Source organism: Neovison vison, chromosome 14 (genome assembly GCF_020171115.1).
Source record: "Neovison vison isolate M4711 chromosome 14, ASM_NN_V1, whole genome shotgun sequence".
NCBI classification, from domain to species: Eukaryota; Metazoa; Chordata; class Mammalia; order Carnivora; family Mustelidae; genus Neogale; species Neogale vison.
Genome location: NC_058104.1, coordinates 5114249 through 5138535, shown reverse-complemented (window position 1 = coordinate 5138535; position 24287 = coordinate 5114249). Strand labels below are relative to the sequence as shown.

At 53.6% G+C, this 24287-nt stretch overlaps 1 protein-coding gene across 1 annotated transcript in view; it reads right to left on the bottom strand.

The window, feature by feature from the left end:
• Window positions 1-3006: 3006 nt before the first annotated feature.
• Window positions 3007-24287, bottom strand: part of SDK1 (sidekick cell adhesion molecule 1) — a 510043-nt gene continuing 488762 nt past the window's right edge. Inside the window, exons 39-43 of the mRNA XM_044233031.1 lie at window positions 22457-22621; window positions 19388-19525; window positions 16543-16663; window positions 15943-16072; window positions 3007-4295 (exon numbers count right to left, since the gene is read on the bottom strand). Coding sequence (XP_044088966.1) covers window positions 4044-4295; window positions 15943-16072; window positions 16543-16663; window positions 19388-19525; window positions 22457-22621 — 806 coding nt within the window. The 3' untranslated portion in view covers window positions 3007-4043. The remainder of the gene's footprint in view (window positions 4296-15942; window positions 16073-16542; window positions 16664-19387; window positions 19526-22456; window positions 22622-24287) is intronic.

Sequence of the window (24287 nt, the reverse complement as noted above, 5' to 3'; positions counted from 1 at the left end):
GCAAAATTGGAAGGACAGGCCCCAGTGCCCCTGAGATCTGGACCCCTGTGCTTCCTGCAGCCAGCAGCCCTGCCTCTCCCCAGGCCCGGCCTGCACATGGGAATCACCTGGGTTGCTTTTCAAAAGAGAAGCGGATGTCTGTCCCAGCCCTCAGAGATCCTGTCTTTGCTGGTCCGGCTGTGCCCACAGCACTGGGATTTGCGTGCGTTCCCAGTGATTCTGAAACGCACCACGCACGATGGAGAGCCACCCCCGGATGCAGATGGGGATGTGGGGAGGGACACCTCTTCTGGGGGCTCAGGAGGGAGGCCTTGCTGCGGGCTGCATTCCCGCCACCAAAGGTAAGTTTGGTAGAGAGCAGTGGAACCTTTGGAGAGCACGGCAGGGGCTGGCCCTACATGGCCAGGTGCCCCTTCACCCCCACCCCACGTCCGTCTCTCCAGGAGAGCCTAAATCCCTCTGACCTCAGCCCTGCTGTCTGTGCACACCTGCGTCTCACCAGAAGTGGGGGCTGGGTTGGCTGTGCGTGTGGTTCAGGCCCGCACTGGGGTTCATCTTTACAGCTCTAGAATTCATGAGTCATTGCATCAATTCTTGAAGAAAACCACAAGCGAATAAGGAACAAAATGATGTTTTTATTAAAAAGTGTACCCATAGCACCTCTCTGTCTTCCTACAAGTTTTTTTTTCTTTTCTTTCTTTTTTTTTTTTTTAAATGAGATCTGGTTTTCTGCACAATTCCAGAAAACATTGTCGGGAAAACTCCAGGAGTGACCTAAGCTCTGGATAACCCAGAAGGTGATGTTGGGGGTGGTGATGAGGGGTGCCTCCGCGGACTAGCTCGGTTCACGGATGGCTGCAGTGTTTCTGCCTTCCTGACCCTGTTCATGCTCCAGGGATGCTGCGTTAAGGACAGCCGGCTTGGGATACGCGGATGGATTGCTCATTGGGAGAATAACTACACTGTGTGCCAAGAATTCGTAAAAACTAGAAACCATGCTACGATCCATTATGCAAACACCATGCTTCAGTCCAGTCGTGATCAAGTACAAGCCCAGCATCCAAAGACGTTTACAGAGCGCGCGCACGACCCTTCCTCCTGGCGGTGTGGCCTCGTCCCATGCTCATGGGGGCATGGGTCCCCACGTTGCCCTAGGTCACACCGTCCTCTGCTACGACATTTTATCGGGTACTTCTTAAAAGTATGACAGTAAGAGCAGCGGAGGGGAAGGCCGGGGGAAGAGGGGATCGGTGTGGGCCTGTGTATCCAGGAAAAGGTGCGTGAGGCCATGCTGATGTGGTTCACACCGGCTAGGTGTGGGGACTGCCTGCAGCTGCCCCGAAGCTCATCTGTCTGGGAAAGCTGGTGCCCAGCGGAGGGGGGCAGCCCCATGCATGCCCAGCCCTGCAGCTCCAACAGAGAGCCCGGCTGCTCCTGGCCGCTTAGCGGGTTCATTCTTGCTCACCTGTCGGAACTGTCTCCAGGGACCCACCCGGGGGTGTGCATGGGCGGGGCTCAGCTACTGCTGGCGGGAGAGCACCTGGATGACGTCACTAAGGAGGAAGGCCAGCGGCGGACTTTCCCTCTTGTCTTGGTTAAAGAAATGTTGCTTGTTCGTGTGAGATATTTTGTTTTTCCTCTGTAAAGGTGAGAGGCCGGGAAGTGACGCTGGTCCAGGCGTGCACTGCTGGGGGAGGCCGAAACCGGACTGGAAACCTCCCTTCCCCCGGTGCAGCCTCTCCCGAGGGCCCAGCTGGAAGGTGGATGCTGACAGTCCATCCGCAGCCTGCACCACCTCAGTTCCACAGAAAGCAAGTTCAGGGAAGGTAGAGAAAGCTCAGGGAAGAAAAGGAACCCCCCAAAAATGTCATGTCACAGCAGAAACCCGCAAAGCAAAGAACACAACTCAAACCAAATCGTCCTCATTCCAACACGTCCTAACACTTTCCCCCATTATTTAAAGCAAAGTCCATATGGCTTAGAGAGCGAAGTGCACAGGAGGCAGGGTTTGTCGGAGTTCTTCCAAGAAGTTCTGCTTGCAGCCTCGAGGTTTCCTGCCCCCTTTCCCGGTGGTGGAGGCGCGGAGAGGAAGGAGCGGAGGCTCCGGACCCGAGGGGCGTCCTGTCCAGTGAACTGCGGTGGGTGATTCTCACACACAAGTGGCTTTGGGCAGAGCGTCTAGGATTTTTGGTTTAGAATATTTCTGCCTCCACTCAGAAAACGAAGGCAGCAAGGGAGGGAAGGAAAAGGAGGGGATTGAGAGAGAGAGAGAGAAAGGAACCTTTGCATACCCTCTAGTTTTCAGAAAAACTGAAAAGGGGCTTTTCACCCAACACAAAACTCTCCTCGGTCTCCTGGGGCCACAGGCAGCCTCTCTGAAACCAGAGGCTGCCATGGAGGTGTAGAAGGAAGACAGTGGAGTAGGCACCATGAGCTCTCCACGTGGCCTGGAGATGGGCTCCCCCACCCTCAGGGCACTGCAGGTCACCTGGGAGAACGGCACCTGCCTCGCTCCCCTGGGGCTCGGGGGTGTCAACAGAATGGCTGGACAGTGTCATGGCCACACTCCTTCTGGTGAGGTGGGGACACCGGGCCATCCCCGAGCTCTGGGCACACTTGGGCTGGCATTAGCGGCTCGCAGCGTCCACCTGGACCTAGGCTCTGGCCTGGAGAGTCGGCCACATTAGACCCCTCTTGCAAGAATAATGTGACGGCTGGGCCGCAACTACAGTTTGGACTCTCTATTTTTCAACATAGTTCATGCTATTTTCATGTAGCTAAAAACGAAAACAAAACAATAGCAAAGGGGGAAAGAAATAAAACGTTTCCAGAAAACCCTTTAAGGCTAGAAGCTGGGCGGGGGTTGGGGTCGGGGACAGCAGCAGCACTGGTGGTCAAGGCAGTGTGCAGTGGGCGGAGCAAGCAGACCCGGGGGCAGCACTGGGAGGCAGGCCGGCGCCCACCTGCGCAGCAGGCCTGGCGAGGAGGAGGCAAGCCGGGGCCTCGTTTGCTCAGAGCTGTTTTGCTTTATTTGGAGACACTGACGCTTGTCGTCTTTCTCATGTACAAAGCTAAACAATTAATAAAAAGGCACCTGGAGACAGCAGAGACTCATTCATTTCATGTGACATATTTTAAAAAAAGATAAAAAGATTTAAAAAATACTCTGGTTAACAATGCACACGTCTTACACAACAAGCAATTATTCTGCAAGCGCCGTCTGGTTCTCTCTGGGTTAGCGGGGTTGGCCGTGTGCTGTGTTCTCGGGAAGGAGCTAGCTCGCTAAGTGAGGGCCAGCGTGGCGGCTTCCGGCCCCGGGGGGTGGTTTCCTGCTCTGCACCGTTGGGTTTAAGGAGAGAAAGGAAGAAAAAGCCCCGGTGTTTCACCGTTGCAGTGACACAGGGTGAGACCAACGGAGTCATCGCCGGGTCTGAGGACCCCACCTCGCAATCTCTTGCCCCCTTGCCAGGAACCTGGATGCTGATTCCTTGCCTAGAAACTGCGGAGGGAGAGTATTTCAGAGGTGGATGCCGTCAGGTCGAAAAGGGCCCAGCCCAGGGCAGACTTCACTCTGCGGCCCCAGGAGGCGGCGAGAGCCCAGCTGGTCGGTGTCACCGATGGGGACCCTGGCGTGTGACTGGTTCTCCAGAGGCACAGGAGGTAGAGAAGCGGAAGGAGCGCCCTGGATGCGGGCGGACAGCTCCCTGGATCCCCGCTCTTCCTCCCCCCGCAGCCTCCCTAGTCAGGCATCGGGATGGAGAAACCCGGGACTGGGGGCTGGGGGGTCTGAGGCCTTCCCGCCATTGCACCACTGAAATACACCTTCTCGTAAAAAGAAAAGAAAACAAAGAAACCCGCTTCCTGCAGCGATGTTACAAAAAGCCGTTAAAAAAACCTTCCTAATTGAAATCTAGTGTCCACAAGTAGGTAAAATCATCACTTATCAGAATTCTCTTTTTAAACAAAAGCTTGAGCTCAGTTATTGGAGTTGATTGTCTTAACAAAAGGAGGCTGGGAGGTCCACTGAGGCCCCGCTGGGGCCGTCACACGAAGGAAGAGAAGCCGGTGAGTGGAGTCCGGGCGCCAGGGCCCGTGGGCGCAAACACGGCGCTCTGCGTGGTGACCACGGTGTGCAGGTGCGGCCCCGCCTCGCTGCCCGCCACAGCCTCGTACCTGTGCGGGGCACGGCCGCCCGGGGCCCGCCGCTTCCACGAGTTGTAGTAGGTGGGGTCGCTCATGTAGTGGTTGACGAAGGAGTGCTGGGGGGGCGCGTCCTCAGACTCGGAGTCAGTGCCCTGGGGGGACAATGAGATGTGAGCAGGCGCAGGGGAGAGGAAGGACGGACACGTGGCGGGGTTGGGGGGATGGACGGGTATGGGGGAGGGGATGGGGTGGCCTGGAGGGAGGGGGAGGACGGCAACAGGGAAGGGCAGCCATAAGGGAGCAGGGGGGCACAGCCATGGAGGGACGGGTGGCCACAGGGGGAGGGGAGGGGAGTCCCGGGGGGGAGTGGCCACATGCAGCAGGGCTGAGCTGGAAGCGGGGAGTGGCCAGGAGGCAGGACCAGAACTAGAAACCCAAAGTTCCCACCCTCTGCCCCTTCCTCCCCCGACTCCCACCCTGCACACTAGGAGCGCCCACACCTCCCCAGACTGACAGCTCCCCCCCCCGCCCCCTGCTGAGCTCAGCATCTCCCCTGTGTTCACATAGGGACCATGTGCTGTCCCAACTGCTCCCGAGCCACCCTGTATCTGAGCCTGTCGCAGGAGGGGTCTACATTGCTCCTCTGCCCCAGGACAGACCAACATAGCCTCCAGGGGGTGCTCTGTGCCCTCACAGGGCAGAAGCCTTGCATGGTGGGGGGAGTCGGAAAGGCCCAGGGTCCTCCTCTTGCTCAGGCTTCCAGTGTAGGCTGACCCACAGCACGGGGAGTCCGCCTTGAGCACACAAGGAGAGAAGCAAGGGGTATCCTCCATGGGACACAAATTCCACGTGCTGTCACCTCCACGAAGACCTCTGGGGGAGGCCTGCTGAGGAATGAGGCCCTAGTGAGCTATGAGCCCTCAAGGACGCACCCAGCCCCTGCTTCCGCAGGCCCCAGAGAGACCTGAGCCCTCGCCAGTGGTACAGAAGAGCCCGTGCTGGGAACACCAGTCTGCGAGGGTTTCATTTCCTTTCTTTTTATAGAATAAATCCAAAGTTTCCACGGAGAACATTTAGTCCACATTGTCTCTATGTCTCTAGACCTGGTTTCTGGGGGTTGATTTTAAATCACTAGAACCAAGGCCGGCCGGGACAGTGGATGGACACTGTCTTCCCAAGACAGTGGAAGCCCCCCCCTTCCCTGCCTCAGAGGCGCTCTGTGGCCCTGGGGGCTTCCTGAACTCTGGGGAGCCCTGCTACCTGCAGGGGTGCAGCCCGCAGTCTGGCCAGGTTCTCTGGCATGCCCCACACCCTGAAAACACAGGGGGTTCCCCCCTGCCCCACCCGGGATGGAGCAGAGGCTGTGGACACCTCGGATATGCCAAAAATGGGTCCAGAAACATGTGCCTGTCCAGGCTTTCAAGTTCAAGGTAAGGGAACAGGAGCAGGTGGCTAGGTAAAGCCTCTCCCATTCCAAGATGCCCTGGCAGGGCTCTGTCCCTGACACCCGGCATGCCTCCTTCCTGGGCTCCAGTGCCTGAGCTCTGACCTTTCCCCTCTCCACAGAGGGTGTCAGGAGGCCCCCAAGTCTGTCTCAGAATCAGCAGGGAAGTTTCGGAGAGCGAAGATTACTGGGTGTGGCTCCTGCTGTCTTGATGGAGAGGGTCTGGGGAAGGGCCCTGGAATGTGCATTTCTTAGAAGCTCTGGGAGGATTCTGATCGGTGGTCAGGCTGGAGAGAGGGAAGGGAATGGGGAGAGAGCCGACTGCTGGCCTCTAGCCTACATGTCATCTGTATAGAGACTCATGAAAGCCAGAGAGGGTCCCTTGGTGTCCTGAGCCACTCTCCCCCATCTGATGGGGAGCGCATGGCCCGTGTCACCCACATGCAGGAAGCTCGACCCAGGGACTAGTTCTCCATCCGAGGAGCCGGCGCTGTGTCCTGTGAGCCAGTAAAGGGGGCAGAGGTCCCTTTGGACATCAGGGGGAGCTGGAGCCTCCTGGGATTTTCCAGACACAGACTGAAAATCTGGCTCTCGCTGGAACATCTACAGGAAAGTAACAATAAGTCACGGAGCTGGGACTCCTCAGGACGTGAGACGTAAACGGTTTATGTTTCGACCCAATCAGAGCGCGTCTGTGGTCCCTCCGCTTCTCCCGGAGTCGGAGCTTGCATAAACACAGGAATGACGAAGGGCTCCCTGACACATCCCAGGACGCGGACAGCACCCAGCTCCGCCACCAGCGGACAGCGATGGTGGAACAGAGCCAGGATGAGCCGTGTTTTAGCAGCTGCTGTGCACACCGAGTGACACCCCCCCCCCCGCCCCGTCCAGTCTCTTGACACTGCACAGCGGCCATGAGCTGGGGATTTTTATTCCTATTTTAGGGATGAAAAGAGAGGCTCAGAGAGCAGTCATATGGCCGGTGTCCCAGGCCGGGTGGGAGCCGCCCAGGAATTGGCTGTCCGCTCCAGCCTCTCCATGTCACAACCCCGCCGCCGGTCGGTCCCAGACCCACCGTGCTCTGCAAACCAAAGGCTGTTTTTGTAACTCACCCCAAGCCTGACCTGCGTGGGGCTAGTTTGGCCGCTAACCCCGAGCTGAACTGACGTGAAAATGTGTAGTGTGAACAGTGTTTGGTTTTGCGGCAGGAATGCTAATGGGTTTGATGGGTGATGCTGCCCGATCCTGCCGGGGCCGTGGCCTCATGTCCCATGCATTCCCACACCTGGAAAACACCGAGCTCTTCAGTGGATCTGGCCTCAGGAGTTGCAGATAAGAAATGCGACACCTGTAATTCCGGCAGCTAAGGTTTGTTCTTCCTCTGTTTTCTGGAGGCCTCGTGGGGCTTTGAGGCAAAGCTCTGTGTACATCGAGATGGACAGGAACAAGGACAGAGGTCACCTGAAGGATCAGGTGGCAGCTGTGTTATCGGCCTCCGAGCTGGGTTTGTCCCTTCTTCAGCCGTCGTGGCTGTAAGTTTTGCAAGTTCAGGAGCAAAGAGCTCACGTGGAGATGCGTCGGGGGCAACCCCCTCTTGAGAAAGGCCCAGAACACTCAGGATGTGAACCGCAGGTCCCACAAACTGGGGTCAGGAGTCATGGTTAGCTGAAGACTGGATGTAAGCTTGAAGATTTTCTCCCTCTTCGCACTGAACCCTCTGGTGCTCGGAGGCTGCCCCACGCACCGTCCATTCCAACCATGAAGGATACACGGGAGCAAGAATGTTAGAAGGAGCAGCTGGATTCAATCTCCTCGCTTTGTGTCTGAAGGACTGAGACCCACACAAGCATGCTACCTTCTCCAGGCCATACCGACCGGGGACGGAGCAAGGCCAGACCCAGCGCTGGTATCACAGCCGAAGGTGGCAGAAACGAAGCCTCTTTCGAAACATGTTGGACACCTTCCAGGACAGCTGTATAAAGGGTCAAGTCTCTGATTGGAGGAAATGGCCACACGCAGGAGTCCCCTGTGGCCCTGTCCAACACTTGCTTCTCCCCTGTCTCGTGACCCCTGCCCACTCCTCTTGCTGCTGTGGGGTCATGGAGAAGCCCGGCTCGCAGTCGCCAGGAGGCAGCAGATCTAGAAGGGACTCCCACGTCCTTGCAGGAGGCAGCCTTTCCGCGAGCACATCCAGCCCGGATGCGGGATGTGTCCCACCCCCACATGCCTGTTTATGTGATGAACTATACAGTCTCACTGGAGAAGGCTCAGAAGCTTTATCATTATATGTTTTCTCAAGCACAGACCTCAAAGTCCTACGGAATGGAGAGAGGGGTCTGTGACAGATGTGGGTGCTGAGAGGAAGCCCCAGCAGGAGACGGTCCCGTGGTTGTCTGACTCACAGTGATGTCCCAAGTGTGTGTGTCTGGGCTTTGGCCTTCCCAAATGAACTTCAGAAAGTGATCCTTCTCTGCCTGTCCTCGTCCACGGGATGAATGGCCTGCCCCTCATTAAACAATGATTGGTTCATGGGCACGCATGCGATTTAAGCTGAGCCAATAAGAATCCTCCTTGGGACTCTGCAGGGCATGGGGAAGGGCAGGGTTTTTTAGGTGGCAAAGCTGGGCGCTGGCTGTGCGCCCTGAGTGGGCAGGGCCCAGAGACCCGGCCAAGAGCCCCGTGAGAGGAGAAGACCATCTTGCAGAAAGATAGGAGAGACAGGAGCCTAAGAGTAGAGGGTCAGGACTTGTTAAGTCCAGTCTCCAGGCTCCTGCTCAGCCCTCGGCATCACCTCCATGAGAGAGCCCCGAATCCAAATGCCACCCTCCCTCCTCTGCCTGCTCTCTTTATTGTTTATATGACATTATTATCTTTTAATGGGGATGTATTTTAGTGAGTTAGAATTATCGACAAAAAGGCAATGCTGCAGGATCCTTTTTTTTTTTTTTTTTTAAGTTTCCTGTGTGATATGAAGTAGTGATGTGTGTTGGTTTCCCAGGAAACCAGAGAAGGACAGCAGGTGATTGGACGTGGTGGCAGTTTCTAAAGGTGCACAGATGCCTGGCAAACGGCTCACAGAGATAAGCTCAACACCTTCGGCATTATATATGCAAGATGAAAGAGTCAAATATTATTAGGGAATTAATTAGGTATGAGGGGGTTGGTCTAAGTTGATTGGAGCAGGAGAGGTTTTGAAAACTGTTTATTTGGATTTTGAAAACAGTGTTTCTCATGCGATTTGAAGAGTAGTCCTGCTATGCAGTTGCGTGAAAACCTGGTGACAGACCCTCTTATTCCCAGCTGGAGAAAGATAAGGAACCACAGCAGGTGTCCTGAGACACCAAGTGTCTGATTCAGAGCCACTCCGATCAGGCAGGTTCTGGGGCTCCTGTGAGCCCATTTGCAGAATGTCCTCTTTAAGCAATAATCCTGAAAATGGGTCAAAAGATACCCTGTGGAGAAAGGGACAGCATCACTAGCTTCTTAGTGAAATACTAGCTTCACAGAAGAGAACTTCCAGCCAGGACCTCACGGGGTTTCTGCCTCCTTCCTTCCTGGGGCTCTGCAGAGGAGGGTGGGGAGGAGGGGGAGGGCATTAAACTCTTGACGAAGCCCAGGGCCCAGAATGTGCCTTAATGTTCATGCCTGACATCTTAGCGTGCAGTCGATTTAAACCTAGAAGCTGCCTCCAGTAGAGAGGATTACGATCTGAAATCTAAACCCAGTCCTAGTTGAGATAGGTGCCCACTCCTGGGTCATTCTCTCTGGGACCGTTGCTGATCTCTCTGAGGGCTCTGTCTACAGTTCCATACTTTGACTCTGTTTCTGTGCATTTGGGGTTAAGGGGCCAGGTCAGAAGTCATCATTGCCAGATTTAGGAAGATTGTACGTCTCCCCTCTGAACATCAGGACCTTCAGTTATGAATGGAAAAGGTGTTTCCAGAATGGCTGGAGAGGAACTAGCAGATTCTCTTCCTGGTGGGAGAATGATTTAACTGAGCAAAGCTATTTTAGAAGCAGGCATTTAAAGTCTCTGGAAATAGTGGCGAGGACATATAGCAAATGGAGAAAGCTTTATTCCTGAAAAATCTAAATTTCTCTAAGAACAGCAAGAGTCGGAGGCACTGAACAGTGCCCGTATCAATGCCCCACCCGTGACCCCCAGCTCAGTGTGATGGAAGCTCTATCCCAGGCAGGTATGGCTGACAGAACTGGGTTCCCTTGCTCACCTTGTCTTCACCCATAGGCTGGATGCCCTACATCACTTGTGGTGGGCTGGGAATACTGACCCCCGGATGCCCCTACCTCAGCTGGCTTGTAGGGAAGACGATGGACACTGGGAGGGGTGGGCTCAGAAGCCCAAGGACTACCGTGTCCACCCAGTGCACTGCTTGCACAGTGGGTAAGTCATTATGGGAGAGGAGGGCCACCGTCCCCACCCCCAGCTTTGGTGCTGTGACATGGAAGAGGACACAGGAGAGAGAGACAGTCCATTAGAACCGAGAGCTCTGGAGCTCTCCTTAGGGGAAAGGCCTTGTTTGAAACAGAGCATGCCTAAGGGCATTGCTGAAAACAGCAGGGTCCTTTGGGATGAGAAATTAAGAGGAAGCTGGTAGTTCCATGATTGTAACAAGTGAGGCAATCAACCAGCCAGAAGTTTAACAGAGAGGACCAGGGAAAGAGAGACAGCTCAGGAGAGCCCTGTTGGATCAGAGCAAAATTCAGATTGACAATATCTTGCCCCTACAAAAGGGCTATACTTTAACTGGTGCAAGCTATGGAGTAACGAAGAGCCTGCGGGGATTGTGAAAAGTAATACAGCCAGCCGGTGGCGGAGGTTAAGAGCTGGGTGTGATACCAAGAGGGACAGACCATTTGGAATCTTAACGGGAATGAGAAAAAGAGACAGAGAAAGCCTGGCTGGGACCATGGTCATCCCTGGTATTCAGGGGCCCTGAATGCATCCCTAAGGCTGTTCCTTCTCAGGGGTGGCATCAGAGTCCACACTGCGGAGGAACCAGATTTCCAAAGAACTAGTCCAGCCCAGTCACTAAATAAGAAACAAACAAATCAGCAAACAACAAGAACAGTCCTTGGGGTGGAGGCTATCAGTATTTGGAGTTGGCACAACATATTAGCTACAATGACTAATTAAAAAAAAAAAAGCAGGATAGAGTGTGTGGTACATGGGACAAAAAGCAGGCAGCCTCCAAGGAGGCCCAAATGTTGGCAGACATAAGACTCTGAAAGCAACTATTATGATATATTCACAGAACCAAAGGAAGCTATGTTTAAAGAATGAAAGTAAGATGACACTATTGCACCAAGAAGAGAATATCAATAGGGATAGAAATTATTTAAAAAGAGCCAAATGAGAAGTTTTGGCATTGAAAAATACAATAGCCAAAATGAACAATTCATCAGAGGGGCCCCACGGTACGTTGGGTCTGGACGAGGAAAGAATCAGGGCACATGGAGATATCGACAGAGGTTATGCAATCTGAAACACAGAGAAGAAAGAATGAACATGTACAAGAAAGAATGATCACAAAAGAAGAGAGAATCTGATAAGTGTATAGAGCACCCGTATGCGAGATAGTCACGGCAGCACCAGGATGAGTGGAGAAAGAAAGAGGCAGAAAAAACAGGGGAAGAAATGACTTAAAGCTTTCCAGATTCAATCAAAAGCATTAATCACATACCCAGAAAGTTCCATAAACATCCAGTAAGATAAATGGAACCAAGTCCGCATCCACCCACCTCAGAGTAAAAAATACAAATACATAAACTCTTGAAATCATGGGCAAGGGAACTCATGTAATGTTAAGGGTTGGCTTCTAATCAGAAAAAAGCTGGAGGACAGAAGATAATGGGGCAACGTAGTCAAAGTGTTGAATAAAAACTGCCAACCAAGAATCTTCTGTTCAGAAGAACTACTTTCAAAAATGAAGGTGAAATAAAGACATTCTGAAATAAACAGAAACATGAAAATTCATTGCTAGCCAACCTGCCTTACAGGAGATATGGAAGGAAGACTGTCAGGTTGAAAACCAGTGATACAGACAGAAATTAAAATTCATACAAAAAGACAGAAAGTACCAACAAAGCTGATCACCCATGGGTAATTATAAAAGATAGTATGATTGCACGTCTTCTCCTTTCTTCTCTTGCTTGAGTTAAAAAGCGATTGCATAAAGCAGTATGTATATGATTGTATTATTGGGGCTATAATGTATAGAAATGTAACATATTTAACAATAACAGCATAAAGGAGAAGGTGAAGTAATGGCACCCAGTGGTGACTTGGACCCACAAAAAGAAATGAAGAGGACCAGAAAAGTACATAAGCAGGAAACACAGTAAACTCTAGAAATAGACTTGCTCTCCCTTCCTCTTTCAACTTCTTTAAAAGACATATGATTCTATAAAATAGTAACTGTAAAAAATGTATTCTTGAGTTTGTAACAGTACAGATATACAGACATAGCATGTATAATAATAGCACAGAAAGGGGCAGAGGCCATAGAACTGTATTGGAATAAAGTTTCTATATGTCAGTGAGGTTTAGTATAAGACTTTTATTTTAAGATTGATTTAGTTATGTGTGTGTCTTTGTGTGTGTGTGTGTGAGAGAGAGAGAGAGAGAGAGAGAGATTGAGGGAGTATGTGTTCATGAGCTGGGGTCGGGGGCAGAGGAAAGAATCTCAAGCAGACTCCCTGTTGAGCACAGAGCCTGATGTGGGGCTTGATCCCAGGACCTGAGATCATGACCTAAGCTGAAATCAAGAGTCGGAGGCTAAACCAACTGAGCCACCCAGTCGCCCCCAGTATATATCTTAAGTAAATGTTGGTACTAGAGCAACCGCTAACAAAAGTAACGGAAAAAAATACAGTAGAAGTAAAAACAAGCAAATTAAAATAGTACACTAGAAAATTTTCACTTAAAAAAGAAGAAAGTGGGGGGAAAAAGAGGACTAAAGATGTGAGACCTATAAAAGACAAAACATCCAAAGGACAGATGTAAATTCTATCTTTGCCATAATTACATTAAATGTGAATGGATTAAAGAATCATAAAGGCACAGATCAGCAGAACAAAACTGATAGGGACCCAGCTACATGCTGTAAGAGATACATTTTAGATTCAAAGATACAAACATGTTGAAAGTAAAAGAATGGAAACGATACACCATGTCAACAGTAACCAAAAGAAAACCATAGTGGTTGAGTAGTATCAGACAAAATAATCTTGAAGACAAAATTGTTACCAGAGACAAAGAGGAACACACTAATATTAATGAAAGGCTCAATCCGTCTAGGAGACATAGCTATCATAAACATATATCCACCCAAAGACAGAGCACCAAAATTAAACAGACTGAACTGGAGTGAGAAATAGATAATTCAGCAATGATAGTTGGAGACTTCAATACATTAGTGGATGGCAGAAGATCAAAAACCTAGGTGGCTTCCATAATACTGTGAATCAGTTAGACCCTACAGACATGTAAGGAGCACTCCGCACTCTGCACGTTCATAGAAAAACATGCTCTTTTCAAGTGCATATGGAACATTCTTCCAGCACAGACCGTAAAACGAGACACAATACATTTCAAAGGACAGAAATTATATAAAGCATGTTCCTGGGCCACAGTGGAAGAAAATTAAAAAATCAATAACAGAATGACATTTGGGAAATTCACAAATATGAGGAAATTACAAACACTCTCCTAAATAACCCATGTTCCAAATGGGTGAATTGTGCGGTATGTGAATTCCATCTCGATCATGCTGTTTAATAAATGTGGCTCGAAACAAGCTCTCCCAACTGAGCTGGCACTTCTGAGATGATGAACGTCCCCAGGTCCCTCTGTTGGGATTCCGTGAACGTTTAGTGCCTACAAATCTCCCAAACGCATTAGGTTCAAAGATAGGACCTAGCAAGATGATAAAGTAAAGAATTCTGGAAGAAAGATGGGCCTTCCTGTATCTACCTGAGCACCCAGGGGGCAGACAGAAGCCAGGCATGGAAATTCTCAGCTGGAGGTGACTGTCAGAGCTTTCCAGGGGCCTGGACCCCCAGACTCTAGCTGAAATTCTGCACGTGCATAGAGAGAGTGTCTACACCTCTCATAGGGTGTCTGATAGAGGCCTTGACCCAAAAACTAGTAGGAAGCATGAGAGGCATCTGTGGGAACTTTAAAAGGAACCCCTTCCTCCTGGCACAGGGCTTGAGCTCAGCCACAGTCCTAGAGCTAGGACAACTTGATTCTGTGCAGCAGGTCTGTAGGGATGGATGGAACTGGAAGCCTGGCACTCAGATCTGCCTCTCAAGCCCCCTACCCCCACCCCCCATCAGTGCATATCCAGGAAAGACATAAAAGCTTCCATAAGCTTTGGGTTTGTCCTCTTATTATAGGAGGATCACGACAATCTCCTTGCAGGATTTTGTGTGAATTCCACGCCCCTGTCTCTGACCCCTGCCCTCCTCCCCCTACCCTTCCTACGCCCATCACCTTCCCTCCTCCACCCTCGGCGCCTGTGTGTGTTTGCATGTAGGAATCTGCGCATATATGTACGCGTGTGTATGCATGTGTGTCTATGCCGAGCTCATTGAACAATCCTCCATAAAAAGCAGCTGAATTTGCATCTCAGTACACCCCATCGACCCATTCTGAGAATGCTTTCACCAACAGAGAGTTCAGAATTCATGCATCTAACCCAGGCTGCTGACCCGGGGGCACTGAGCTGGAGGGGACGGTGGAGGCCGGGGCTCAGATGACCTCATGCTCAGTCTGGTCGGCTGGCCAACGAGAGAATCTGTCTACGTCATGGGGTGGTGTGAGAATGGGCTGAGTGTGCCCGGCCCACTGTAGGTGCTCCATAGTGCTTGGCCTCTGTTGGCCCGTCATGAGCTTGGCCTGCAGGGCTAACGCAGGAAGTTCTGTGAGTCCCGTCTGTGGGGCCGGCGAGCTCTCAACAGCCTTGGCCCCTGGGAATTATGGACAGACCCCGGGTAGGGGCCCTGCGAGCGCATCTCTAATTGCTGCTGGAAGGCCATCCTCTCCTTCCCAATGTGTGGCTTTTGATGGAAGCAGCTAGAACAGCTCCAGAACAGCTGCTCCTTCCTTATCACAAAGCGGCAGCTCATTTTTGCCGCATTTCACTTGACAGCCCCTTGATTTCAGACAAATGTACCTTTCCGAACCTCTGTGGTGCTGCTTGCTGTTTTCCCCAAGCCCGAGGCTACTGGACAGACAGGGTGCCTGGCGTCCTTCGTAACAGAAAGCCGGAAGCAAGCAGGTGCAGAGTCACACGACACCCGCCCTGTGCCCCGTCTCACCTGGACTTCATATACAGAGCGCAATTTAAGAGAAGCCATTTTATTGAGCCTCGGGGCTTAATAAGGTCTGAATTCAGGTCCAAATGAAGGTGAGACTTATTTTAGATTAAATATTGATTTAGCGTATGAATGCCAAGAGGTAGGGCAGGCCTACGTGTCCAGCAAATGGCTTGGTGATTTTCCTCTCTCTCAAGACTTGGCATATGAGAAATAAAAGAGCTTAGGGACTGATGGAGGACCACCTCTCTACGGCCGTATAGCTGGTTTTGCTCGTAAATGCGAGGCACGGAGGCCGCACCCTCGGAGTGGGGGCATGCTGCGGGGGCTCGGGGTAGGGGGGCTGAGCGCCTGAAGGAGCCTCCCTCCACTGCCCCTGGATGATATCCTCCCCCGCCTGCTCGCTGATGGAGGCCTTGCCCCCCAGGTGAGCTCAGCTCTGCACATGAACACAGGGGCCCAGAAGACCTTACATATAGGCAGGCCCGTGGGTCCTGGGCAGGGGACATCCCCTTAGGGGCATCTCCCTGATCCATCTGCTCAGTGAGGACGGGGACAAGTCAGAGCTGCCCAGACCCTCTAATGGTCCCAGAATGGCAGTGGCTAAGTCCCCTTTCAGCACAGGGAAGCAGGGCAGGTGGGAGGGGAAGGGCTGCCAGGGCCGGGGTCCCAGGTTTGGTGGCTTTTGCAGGCTGAGGCCGCCCGCCCCCCCCAGCTGGGGTCTACAGGCCAGGTTCTATGGTCACCACCAGAAAACACGCTTTATTTCCTGAAGCCACACGGAAAGTGAGTTCTGGGATCAGAAGCCACTTCGGTGAGGTATTGATCTGAGAGCCGGCCCAGCACCTGTGACCTCTAGGCCTGAAGGGGTTAAAGCATGGACTTTCCTCATCTCACTTGCCACCTGCCCTGTTGGCTCCTGTGGCTTTGAGATGCAGATGAGACCCAAGGGGCAGCGCCTTGGGAAGGCAGAGCACTCATCACAGAGGCAGGGGACAGCGGCCGCAAGCACTGACCTCGGATTCCGAAGCGTCCACCGACTTCTCCTTAAGGTTGGCGCTCTCGGTCAGCACAGCTCCGTTGTACTTGTTGCAGATGTCCTCATCTGAGTAGTGCAGCCCACCGGGGCTGGGCCGGGGCGGGGACCTAGGACAGGAACGGGGCCACAAGGGATGGATGTGGGCTCAGGGCAGCTCTGGGCCGCGGACACCTCCCCCTGGGGCCTCCTGACCCGCCCTGTGGCCGCCGTCACGTCGGTGAGAGGACATCCTTGCTGGTGATCAGTCCGCCGCAGTGTTGCGTGACGGTGTGTGAAGCAGGACTTCGCTAATCACACGTGCGCAGCCGGCTCCCTAGAGGGCCAGCCGGGAGCGGGGGCTCTCCTGAGCTCATTCCCCTCCTGTCTGAGATCTGCCTTCTTTTTGTAGTTCCAGAGGAGGTAGGATGTTTCTTGCCCCCTTCCCTTCCTGCCTCCTTCCCAACACTGCCCTACTGGGGTTGGGTGGGTGCCCGTGGGCACGGCGGCATGTCTGCGGCCGGACCCCCACCCTGGCTGGTTAAGGTCTTCGGGCAGATGGGGGCACCCCGTGGGGGGGGTTGAGCGACTGCAGCCCTACCTGGTCCCGTTCTTCTTCGAGAAGGTGTTCTTGACGTTGAGATGACGGCTGTTGAGCTCCAAGGCAGCAAACCCTCCGTTGTCCAGGGTCACGGTCTCCTCCATGTTGGAGATGCTCTTACCTGCAGCAGTAACGGGAGAATGAGTTCAGAAGTTCCAGGAAAGAGCCCAGTTCCAGCTGGTCAGCCTACAGGTGTTCACTGAGTTCCGGCCGGAAGCAGAGTCCAGACCCGGGCTTGGGCTCACAAGACAGTCGGAGGCACACGGGGGAGGAAGCCGCGTGTTAAGGATGACGCTGGGGCATTTCCGTGTTTATTTTGCCCGACACTAAAGAACTGAACTGGTATTCTTACCAGTATCTGTCATAAGAGTTTCTAGAATGCATCATCTTTTTTAAAAAGCAGGGAAATTAAATATTGAACACATTTCAAAACAAAAAAACTCACGACAACATAACAACAAAATCTCAGTAGAAAGTAGATTTACAAGGGGCGACCGTGAAGGTAGTGGACAGGGCGTCTTTGGGGTGGTGAAAATGTTTTAGAGTTGGCTGTGGTGATGACTGCAGACATCTGTCAATATACTAAAAGCCACTCAAAACCCATAAATTTATAAATACGTATGGAAACATATTTTAAAACATGTCAGGAGATCAGATGAATAACAGTGTAGTTGTGAGAAACCAAAGGGGCTGAAAGGTTTCCAGTGGCTATCGGTCCTCGGGGCCGTCCCTGTACTGGGAACTGGAAGAATCTTCCAGACCTCCTCCTCTGCTCCCAGAGGCCCACAGAGCGCCCCCCCCCCGAGTCCGGAGTGCATTTTTGACATACTGGCTTGTTCCTTACTGTCTGCCTTCCATCTTCCCCGGCTGGACCACAGCTCATGGACGTGGGGACCTCTCTCATTTATCTCCCACTGTCCTCCAGAAGGACTCCAGGTTTCCTAAAACCCCATGGCCCCCTCTCTGCTGTGAACCCAGCGCCCCTGGACGGGCCCAGATGCTTGACGTGCTCGCAGCAGAGGAAACTGACAGAACACAGGCAGAGGGAGGACGGAGCTGCTGGCCAGTGGGATGTGGGCGGATGAGAGGGCGAGCAGGAGAAAACCGCTCTCAGAAAGGAAGTCCCGTGAGAAGGGGGTTGTGAGGGGAGCAAGCGGGGGGGGGGCGGGCTGTAACTGCAAAGGTCTGGGTTCTGCATGGCTCCTGGCAGCAAAGCAGACATTCCAGTAGATGAGTACGGTATCTTTTTTTTTTTTTCCCCAGGCTTCAATTATGATGTTAAATTAATACTCCAGGGTAAGGCTGAGTATCAGAAGCTGCAGGTCAGATCTGTCTTTTCAGGCCGGTTTTCGAGATGCAGAAGGAGAGGGAAAAGCGGGGAGATTTTCTATGCACCAGACGCAGGGTTCTGTAATAGCATTAACTCAGTAAAATGACATGCCGTTCATACATAGTAAATCCCATAGGAATAAAGTCTGATTTACGAACACTTGTTAGAAGTGAATTTATACAGAAAAAAATAAATCCTTTCTTGGAGGAATGAATTGCTTAATGTTAGGAAAGCAAATGGTGAAGCGCCTGGTTCTTTTAACCCTTCAGGAGCAGTGAGGGGTGGTGCAGGGGGCTGGGGGCCGGGAGGAGCCATTCAGCCCAGTGACTTGCCCCTCTGGGGGCTCAGGCGCCCACTTGCCTGTGGGAGGACCCCATCAGGGATCCAACTTCCTAAGAAGCAAAGACAGAGGGGTCCAGCCATGGGACCCGCCCTCCGCTGTGGTGATGTTACAGAGCTGGTCCCATGCGTGGCCCAGCTACAGCTGTGTGTGTGTGGGGGGGATACATCACCATCCAGAGCCCAGTCACAGTCCACTGGTGCAAAAAACAGGTCTCACAGGTGATTATGAGAGTTTTTTAAAAATTGAGGAGAGCAGAACGCACGGAGTGCACTAATCTTAAGCTTCCGGGTTGTGGCATGTGTTATGGGTAGAACCACCATCCGCATAGAGAGTCAGAGCAGAGCACTCTCGGAACCCCGAGGGGTTCCCTCACGGCCCTTCTCTATTGATACTTCTTTGCCAGGGGACAACCAGTGTTCTGTCTTCTAGAAACTTCAGCTCGTTTGCCTTGTTCCTGACCTTCTCATAAATAGGTCCAGCTTTGCCATGTTCCAGCTTTGCCCCATATTCATTTATCCATTTCTCTGATTCGGGGTGGCTCATGCAGCAACAAACACTTATTAAGCACCTACTGTATGCCAGCCATGGAGCTTATGCTTAGGGAAGCAAAGGTGAGCCGGGCGTCAGAGGGCTTAGAACCGGAACGTGGGATGTAAGGTGCGGTACACGCTCTGTGGGTCTACGGCTGCACCCCGTTGTGTGTTTCCACGTATGGGTCCGGGAGCCACACCAGCATTTCTGAGATGCGCCTGGGCTCACTGTGCTCGTGATACTGAGAGGTACGGTGAGTCACCTGTTTGATGCTCTGTGTGTCCTATTCAAAAATCCTGTTGCGTTTGGGCAACGGTGTGGGTGAGGGAACAGGCTCAGGGAGTCCCATCCACCCACGAGATGGAGAGGATCCAAGACACAAGGCTCTTTGTGGGGTGGAGACAGGATGCGAACCTGGGCCTCAAGGGTTGAGGGCGCTTGCCTGCTGCCCAGAGCTGCCTCCCAGAGGAAATCTGAGGCCTGGCCTTGGTCACCCACAGGCAGACAAAACGCAAAGCCCGCACCATGGATCCCGGATTGAAGCAGAGAAGATGTGGCCATTTTGGCTCCTGAGTGCATGGGCCCTTCTAGAGGTGGGGTGGGGGGCGGGGCGGGGGTGGGGGACAAGGCAGACGCCCCACCTGTGCTGCAGCTCCTGTATCTCCGGTTCTGTCCGTGCAAGACCAGGGCAAACACCAACAGCAGGATGACGATCAGGCTGGAAAGGGCCATCACCAGCAGGAACCACCACTCCTGGTAGAATGGGGTTTCCACTTGAGCTGAGGGGCACAGGAGCACACGGTCACACGGGATGGACACTGCTGCCACCAGTTCGTGGTGGCCAGGGGCGGGGGAGGAAGGCAGTCTTGGGGAAGATGAACCCTGCCCCCTGCTGGGGTGGGCGGGGTGGGGGGTGGAGGGGGGCAGCTGGTGGGCTGGTTTCCCAGACACAAGCTCCTTCTCTGTGGGAATCGGCTGGGGCCCCTCAGGCACCCTTGCCACCCTGTCCCGGAGCTCTCCCTGTCCTTGCCCGTCCACACCATGCTTCATGCCATATCCCCCGATTTTATCTGCTTATGGATGTTGTCCAGGGGAAACGGAGGAAGGACCAGTGAGCCTGGATGTCTCTGATCCTCAGTGCTCAGGCTTCCCTCCCAGATGGCCCCTGGGGCCGCTTACCCCCTCTCTACCATGGCTGCCAACCTATAGCCCCTTCTGGTGGCTTCCCCTCTTCCTGACATCCTCCCCCAACCATTCAGTCACACACTGTCATCAGAGAGATCTTCCTTGATGGAAACAAAGCGTCCCTTCCTGAAAGTCTTCAGTGTGGCCCACATGAGCCTTGGGGCTCAGTCCAAGCCCGTGAACCCCATGAGCTGACTCCTTCTTGCTCCCGCCCAAGGCGGATTCCATCTACACCTGCACAAACACTGCTGATTGCAAACCCTCCCTGCAGGCCTCTGCCACCACGGGACTCCCCAAGGCCTGCGCTGTGCTGCACTTTCCTGCCTCCTGCAAAACAGCAGAACCACTGGCCCCCGTCTTGGGAAACATTTTTTGAGAAACAAATAGTTTCACTTAAAAGTTGCTTTGAAGGAGGACACCCTTCCTGCTCATGTTTTATTCTGTTTACTAAGAACAGAGACATGGGACTCGCTGCTTGGGAGATGCCGGATGGCCCTGGGGTCCCGCTGGTGCCTTCCACAAGCCCCCTGCAGGGGAGCTGGCTGGGAGGCACCAGATCAACAGAATAGGAAGCCCTTGTCCGCCTCCCAGCTGGTGAAGCCCCCAGAAGATACTTCTGCCTTACGTTAAATCTCTCACCGGTTGGGTAAAGACTGTGCACACTGGGGACAAAATGGGGGAGCTGCCTTTGGGTAATGCAACGGTGCAGGGCTTCCTGGGAGACGACAGCATTTTGAATCCAAAATATATCAGTGGTTTTCAGGCTGCACATTAATTACTCTGTAAAATGAGCCAAGAAATTACAAATGGCCACCCAGGTGGGTGTGGAAAAGAAAGGCCTGGGTGCCTGCAGGACCCTACTCCTGGCCCCTGGGGCAGGACCCCACAGATCTGCGGTCAGGGCTGCTGCCCTGAAGGATGGAGGAAGCTGACCACTGTCCCACTGGCAGCCGCGGGTGGCAAGGGCGTGCAGTGGGCTTCAGAGGACAGCCCGGCCGTGGGCTCCATGAACAGAAGGGCGAGGGGCTTGTGTTCTCCTGCAGGAAGCAGCCTTTGCCCCTGGCTGTGTGTGTGTGTGCAATGAAAGGCTCTGTGCATTTGGAATTGCTTTACCTGGGTTCCACAAAGGAACCAAGAGGGGCAAATCTTGACTTGCTCGACTGGGGTGAGGGGTGCCCAGGGTGTCCTTATTCTAGTCTCTCTTCTGGAGGGCACGTTAAATCTTTCATAAGAAAGTGATGGAAATGAGAAGATTTTGATTTTGCTACGTCTTACTGCTACAGAAGCCCGTGGCGTGCTGGGGCTCCTCTTGGCGGACCCAGCCATGGTCCACGAGGACTCATGGGCCCAAGCCTGCCTGCAGGTACTGTGCTCCCTCCAAGGTCATGGCAAAGAGGGACAGAAGGTATTTTCAGTTTAAATAAGAGCAGTCAGTATCTTGAACGAATCTAGAAGCTGGGGAAGAACAACGTGTTTCTCTTGGTCCCAGGAACACCCCATGTGGTTTCTGGCCTCGCCTGCCCCCTTGCCTGAGCCGCACCTGCTCCCTGCCTCCCCCACAACTGCACGCCCAGCCTGGCCCCTGCCTGCGGTGGGTTGCCAGCTCCCTTTCTAATCGCCTCCGCGCTGCTCCCTGCAATCGCTCCAGCTGCCTGGCAGATCAACAGTAGAGCCCCAGGCGGCATCACCACTGGGTTGGATGGGGTCCCTGCAGGATCGTCCTCCAGGCAACCCCAGGAACGCCAGGTGCAGGCGGGGCAGAAGCTGGCCTCCCCTCCCCTCCTTGCCTGTTGTCTCACCACGAGGACTTTGTCTCTGCTGCTCTCTTCCCCTGTGGCCTCACCCCCATGCACCGTTCGCCAGCCAGACACATGCTCCCTCTTCTGAGAAGCCCTTCCTGATTTTCCCGCATCTGTTACACCCCTTGCCATAGGGCTGGCGAGGGCGGCTAGTCTGTCATCAGCACCCCATGAGCTCTGGTTTGAAAGAAACCTTGCCTCTTCCACCCAGACTGGAGCCTGGGGGTCTTTGTACAGGTTGGCGACTGGCCCGGGAGGCACATGGGCCCCTCAGCTGTCTCAGGGGAGGCCTGGATCAGACACACCTGGGTCAGGTGCTAAGACACCCCAGCCCTCCCCGTAGCTGCCAGGACTTTGCCCAAGGCTGCCCAGTAAGGAGACTTCCGCTGACGGGAGGGGCTGGGGGCTGCCTTCCCCTGGATGGATGGATAGACAGGACAGTGCTTAGCTCAGGCTGACTGCTCTGACTCTGGCCTGGGTCTTTGATTAGGAAAAAAATGAGACAGAAATTAAGACTTGCTTAAACGCAGCCTGGTGAGGACAGTCAGGGGCCCGGTGGCGCCTGCTCCCCCAGTACCGTGTTCTCCAGACTGGGCCTGTGCTGCTGGTACCTGCACGGCGCGGGGCGCTGTCCTCTTTCTTTGCACCATGGCTCCCAGCCATCCCCTCCCCCTCCGAGGGAAGAACTGTACCCAGAGTGTCCCCTGCTTCGACAGGGCTCCCTACCTGACACGGCCGTGGAGGGGCTGCTGGGCTCCCCATAGCCCGCCTGGTTCACGGCCACCACCCGGAACTCGTAGGTCACTCCCTGCCTGAGCTTGTCCAGGCTGACAGTGTAGGATGTGGCGCCTCGGGGAATGTCCTTCGCGAACACGTCCCAGAGGCCTTCATCTGCAGAGATGACACAAGGGGAGAGGGGAGGGGTGCTCTTTTTCTGCTTCCGATGCACCACCACGGAATCCCTGCCGCCCTTACCAACGGAGCCCCTGTGACATGAGAGCCAGAGGCGGGGTGTGCGGCCGGGGGCAGGGAGGCGGCCAGCCCTCTCCTCGTGCACAGGCTCTGCTGCAGCTGTAGGCGGGTGCACAGTGGCGTGTTCCTGAACGTTCTCCCTGCCGTTGGATCCCATCGCATCCCATCAGACTCCAGGACTCCCTCTGGTTTCTGACTTACGTCATCTTCCGTTGAGGGTTTCTGGCTCCCTTCTGGCTGGTCGTGGTCCCTCCCGGCCCCAGGATCCCGCCTCCCTGGCCGGCCTGCCCATCAGTCTCCTGCCGTCCCGCACACCCCAGCCAGGGTTCTGGGTTCTTTGGAGCACCTGCCGTCCCCATCCTAACTGGAGATGACAACCCCACCCGAGGCCCAGAGAGAAAACTACATGACAGTGTCTTTACCAGCCAGCTGTGAGCACTGTGGGCAGACATGTCACCGGCTCATTGGAAGGAAAGGTGCTCAGGACAACCGGCATAGAGATGCGGGGGTTCAGGGGCTGCCCTTGTTCACCCTCGGGACTCTGCCCTGCCTGTGCACACCAAACCCCCTGAGAGGCGCCCTCCACTTTGCTCATCCGTTGGACTAGCTGCAGCATCTGACCTGCCTGGACCCCAGCTCGCTTTTTTCATTTCTGCCCCGATGCTACCGAATATGAGCACAAACGAGACAAACACATACTGAATTCTGAACACTTGCACGCCCATGTTCATGGCATTATTAACAACAGTCAAAAGGTGGCAGCAACCAAGCATCTGTCAACAGATGAACCGATAAACAATGTGGTCCGTCTGCACCATGGAATAGCATTCAGCCTTAAAAAGGAAGGGAATGCTGGCACTGGCCCCAACATGGATGAACCTGGAGGACGTGATGCTCCGTGAAAGAAGCCAGACGCAGAAGGATGAATGCTGTGAGACCCCCATTTATAGGAGGCCCCTGAATGCGTCAAAATCACAGACACAGAGAGTGGACGGCGGGGCCAGGGGCCAGGGGCTGGGAGAGGGGAGGGGTTATGGGTTCATGGGGACAGAGTCTCAGTTTGGGAAGATGCAGAAGTTCCGGAGACGGACGGTGGTGATGTCTGCAATTAGAGTGCATGTTCTCAACGCCACTGAACCCCGCACTTACAAGGGGTCACAACGGTGAATTTTATCTTATGTATTTTTTGCCACAATAAACATACATATTGAATTTATCTAAACCCTGGCACGTGGGAAAACATTCATAAAGCTGACATTAAAGCCAGAAAGTTGAGATGCAGAAAGATAGGAAGAAGCTGGTAGATCGGACTCTGGATTGTAGGCATCTCCCAACAGGGCCAAGGGAACGTGATCAGCGGTGTCGGTCATCAAAACCTCATAGAGAGCACAGCACTGTAGCTGAAAGAGGACTAGAGTCTAGAAAGTGTGCGTGCCAAGCCTGGCCCTAACATGCCTCAGCTGTGTGACCTTAGGTGGAGCACCCAACCTCTCTGGGCCTCAGCTGCAGAATAGTGACAACAAAGGCATCTACATTGTAGATTGGTTTGGAGGGTTAAACAAGGTTCTATCCGTAAAGTGCTTCT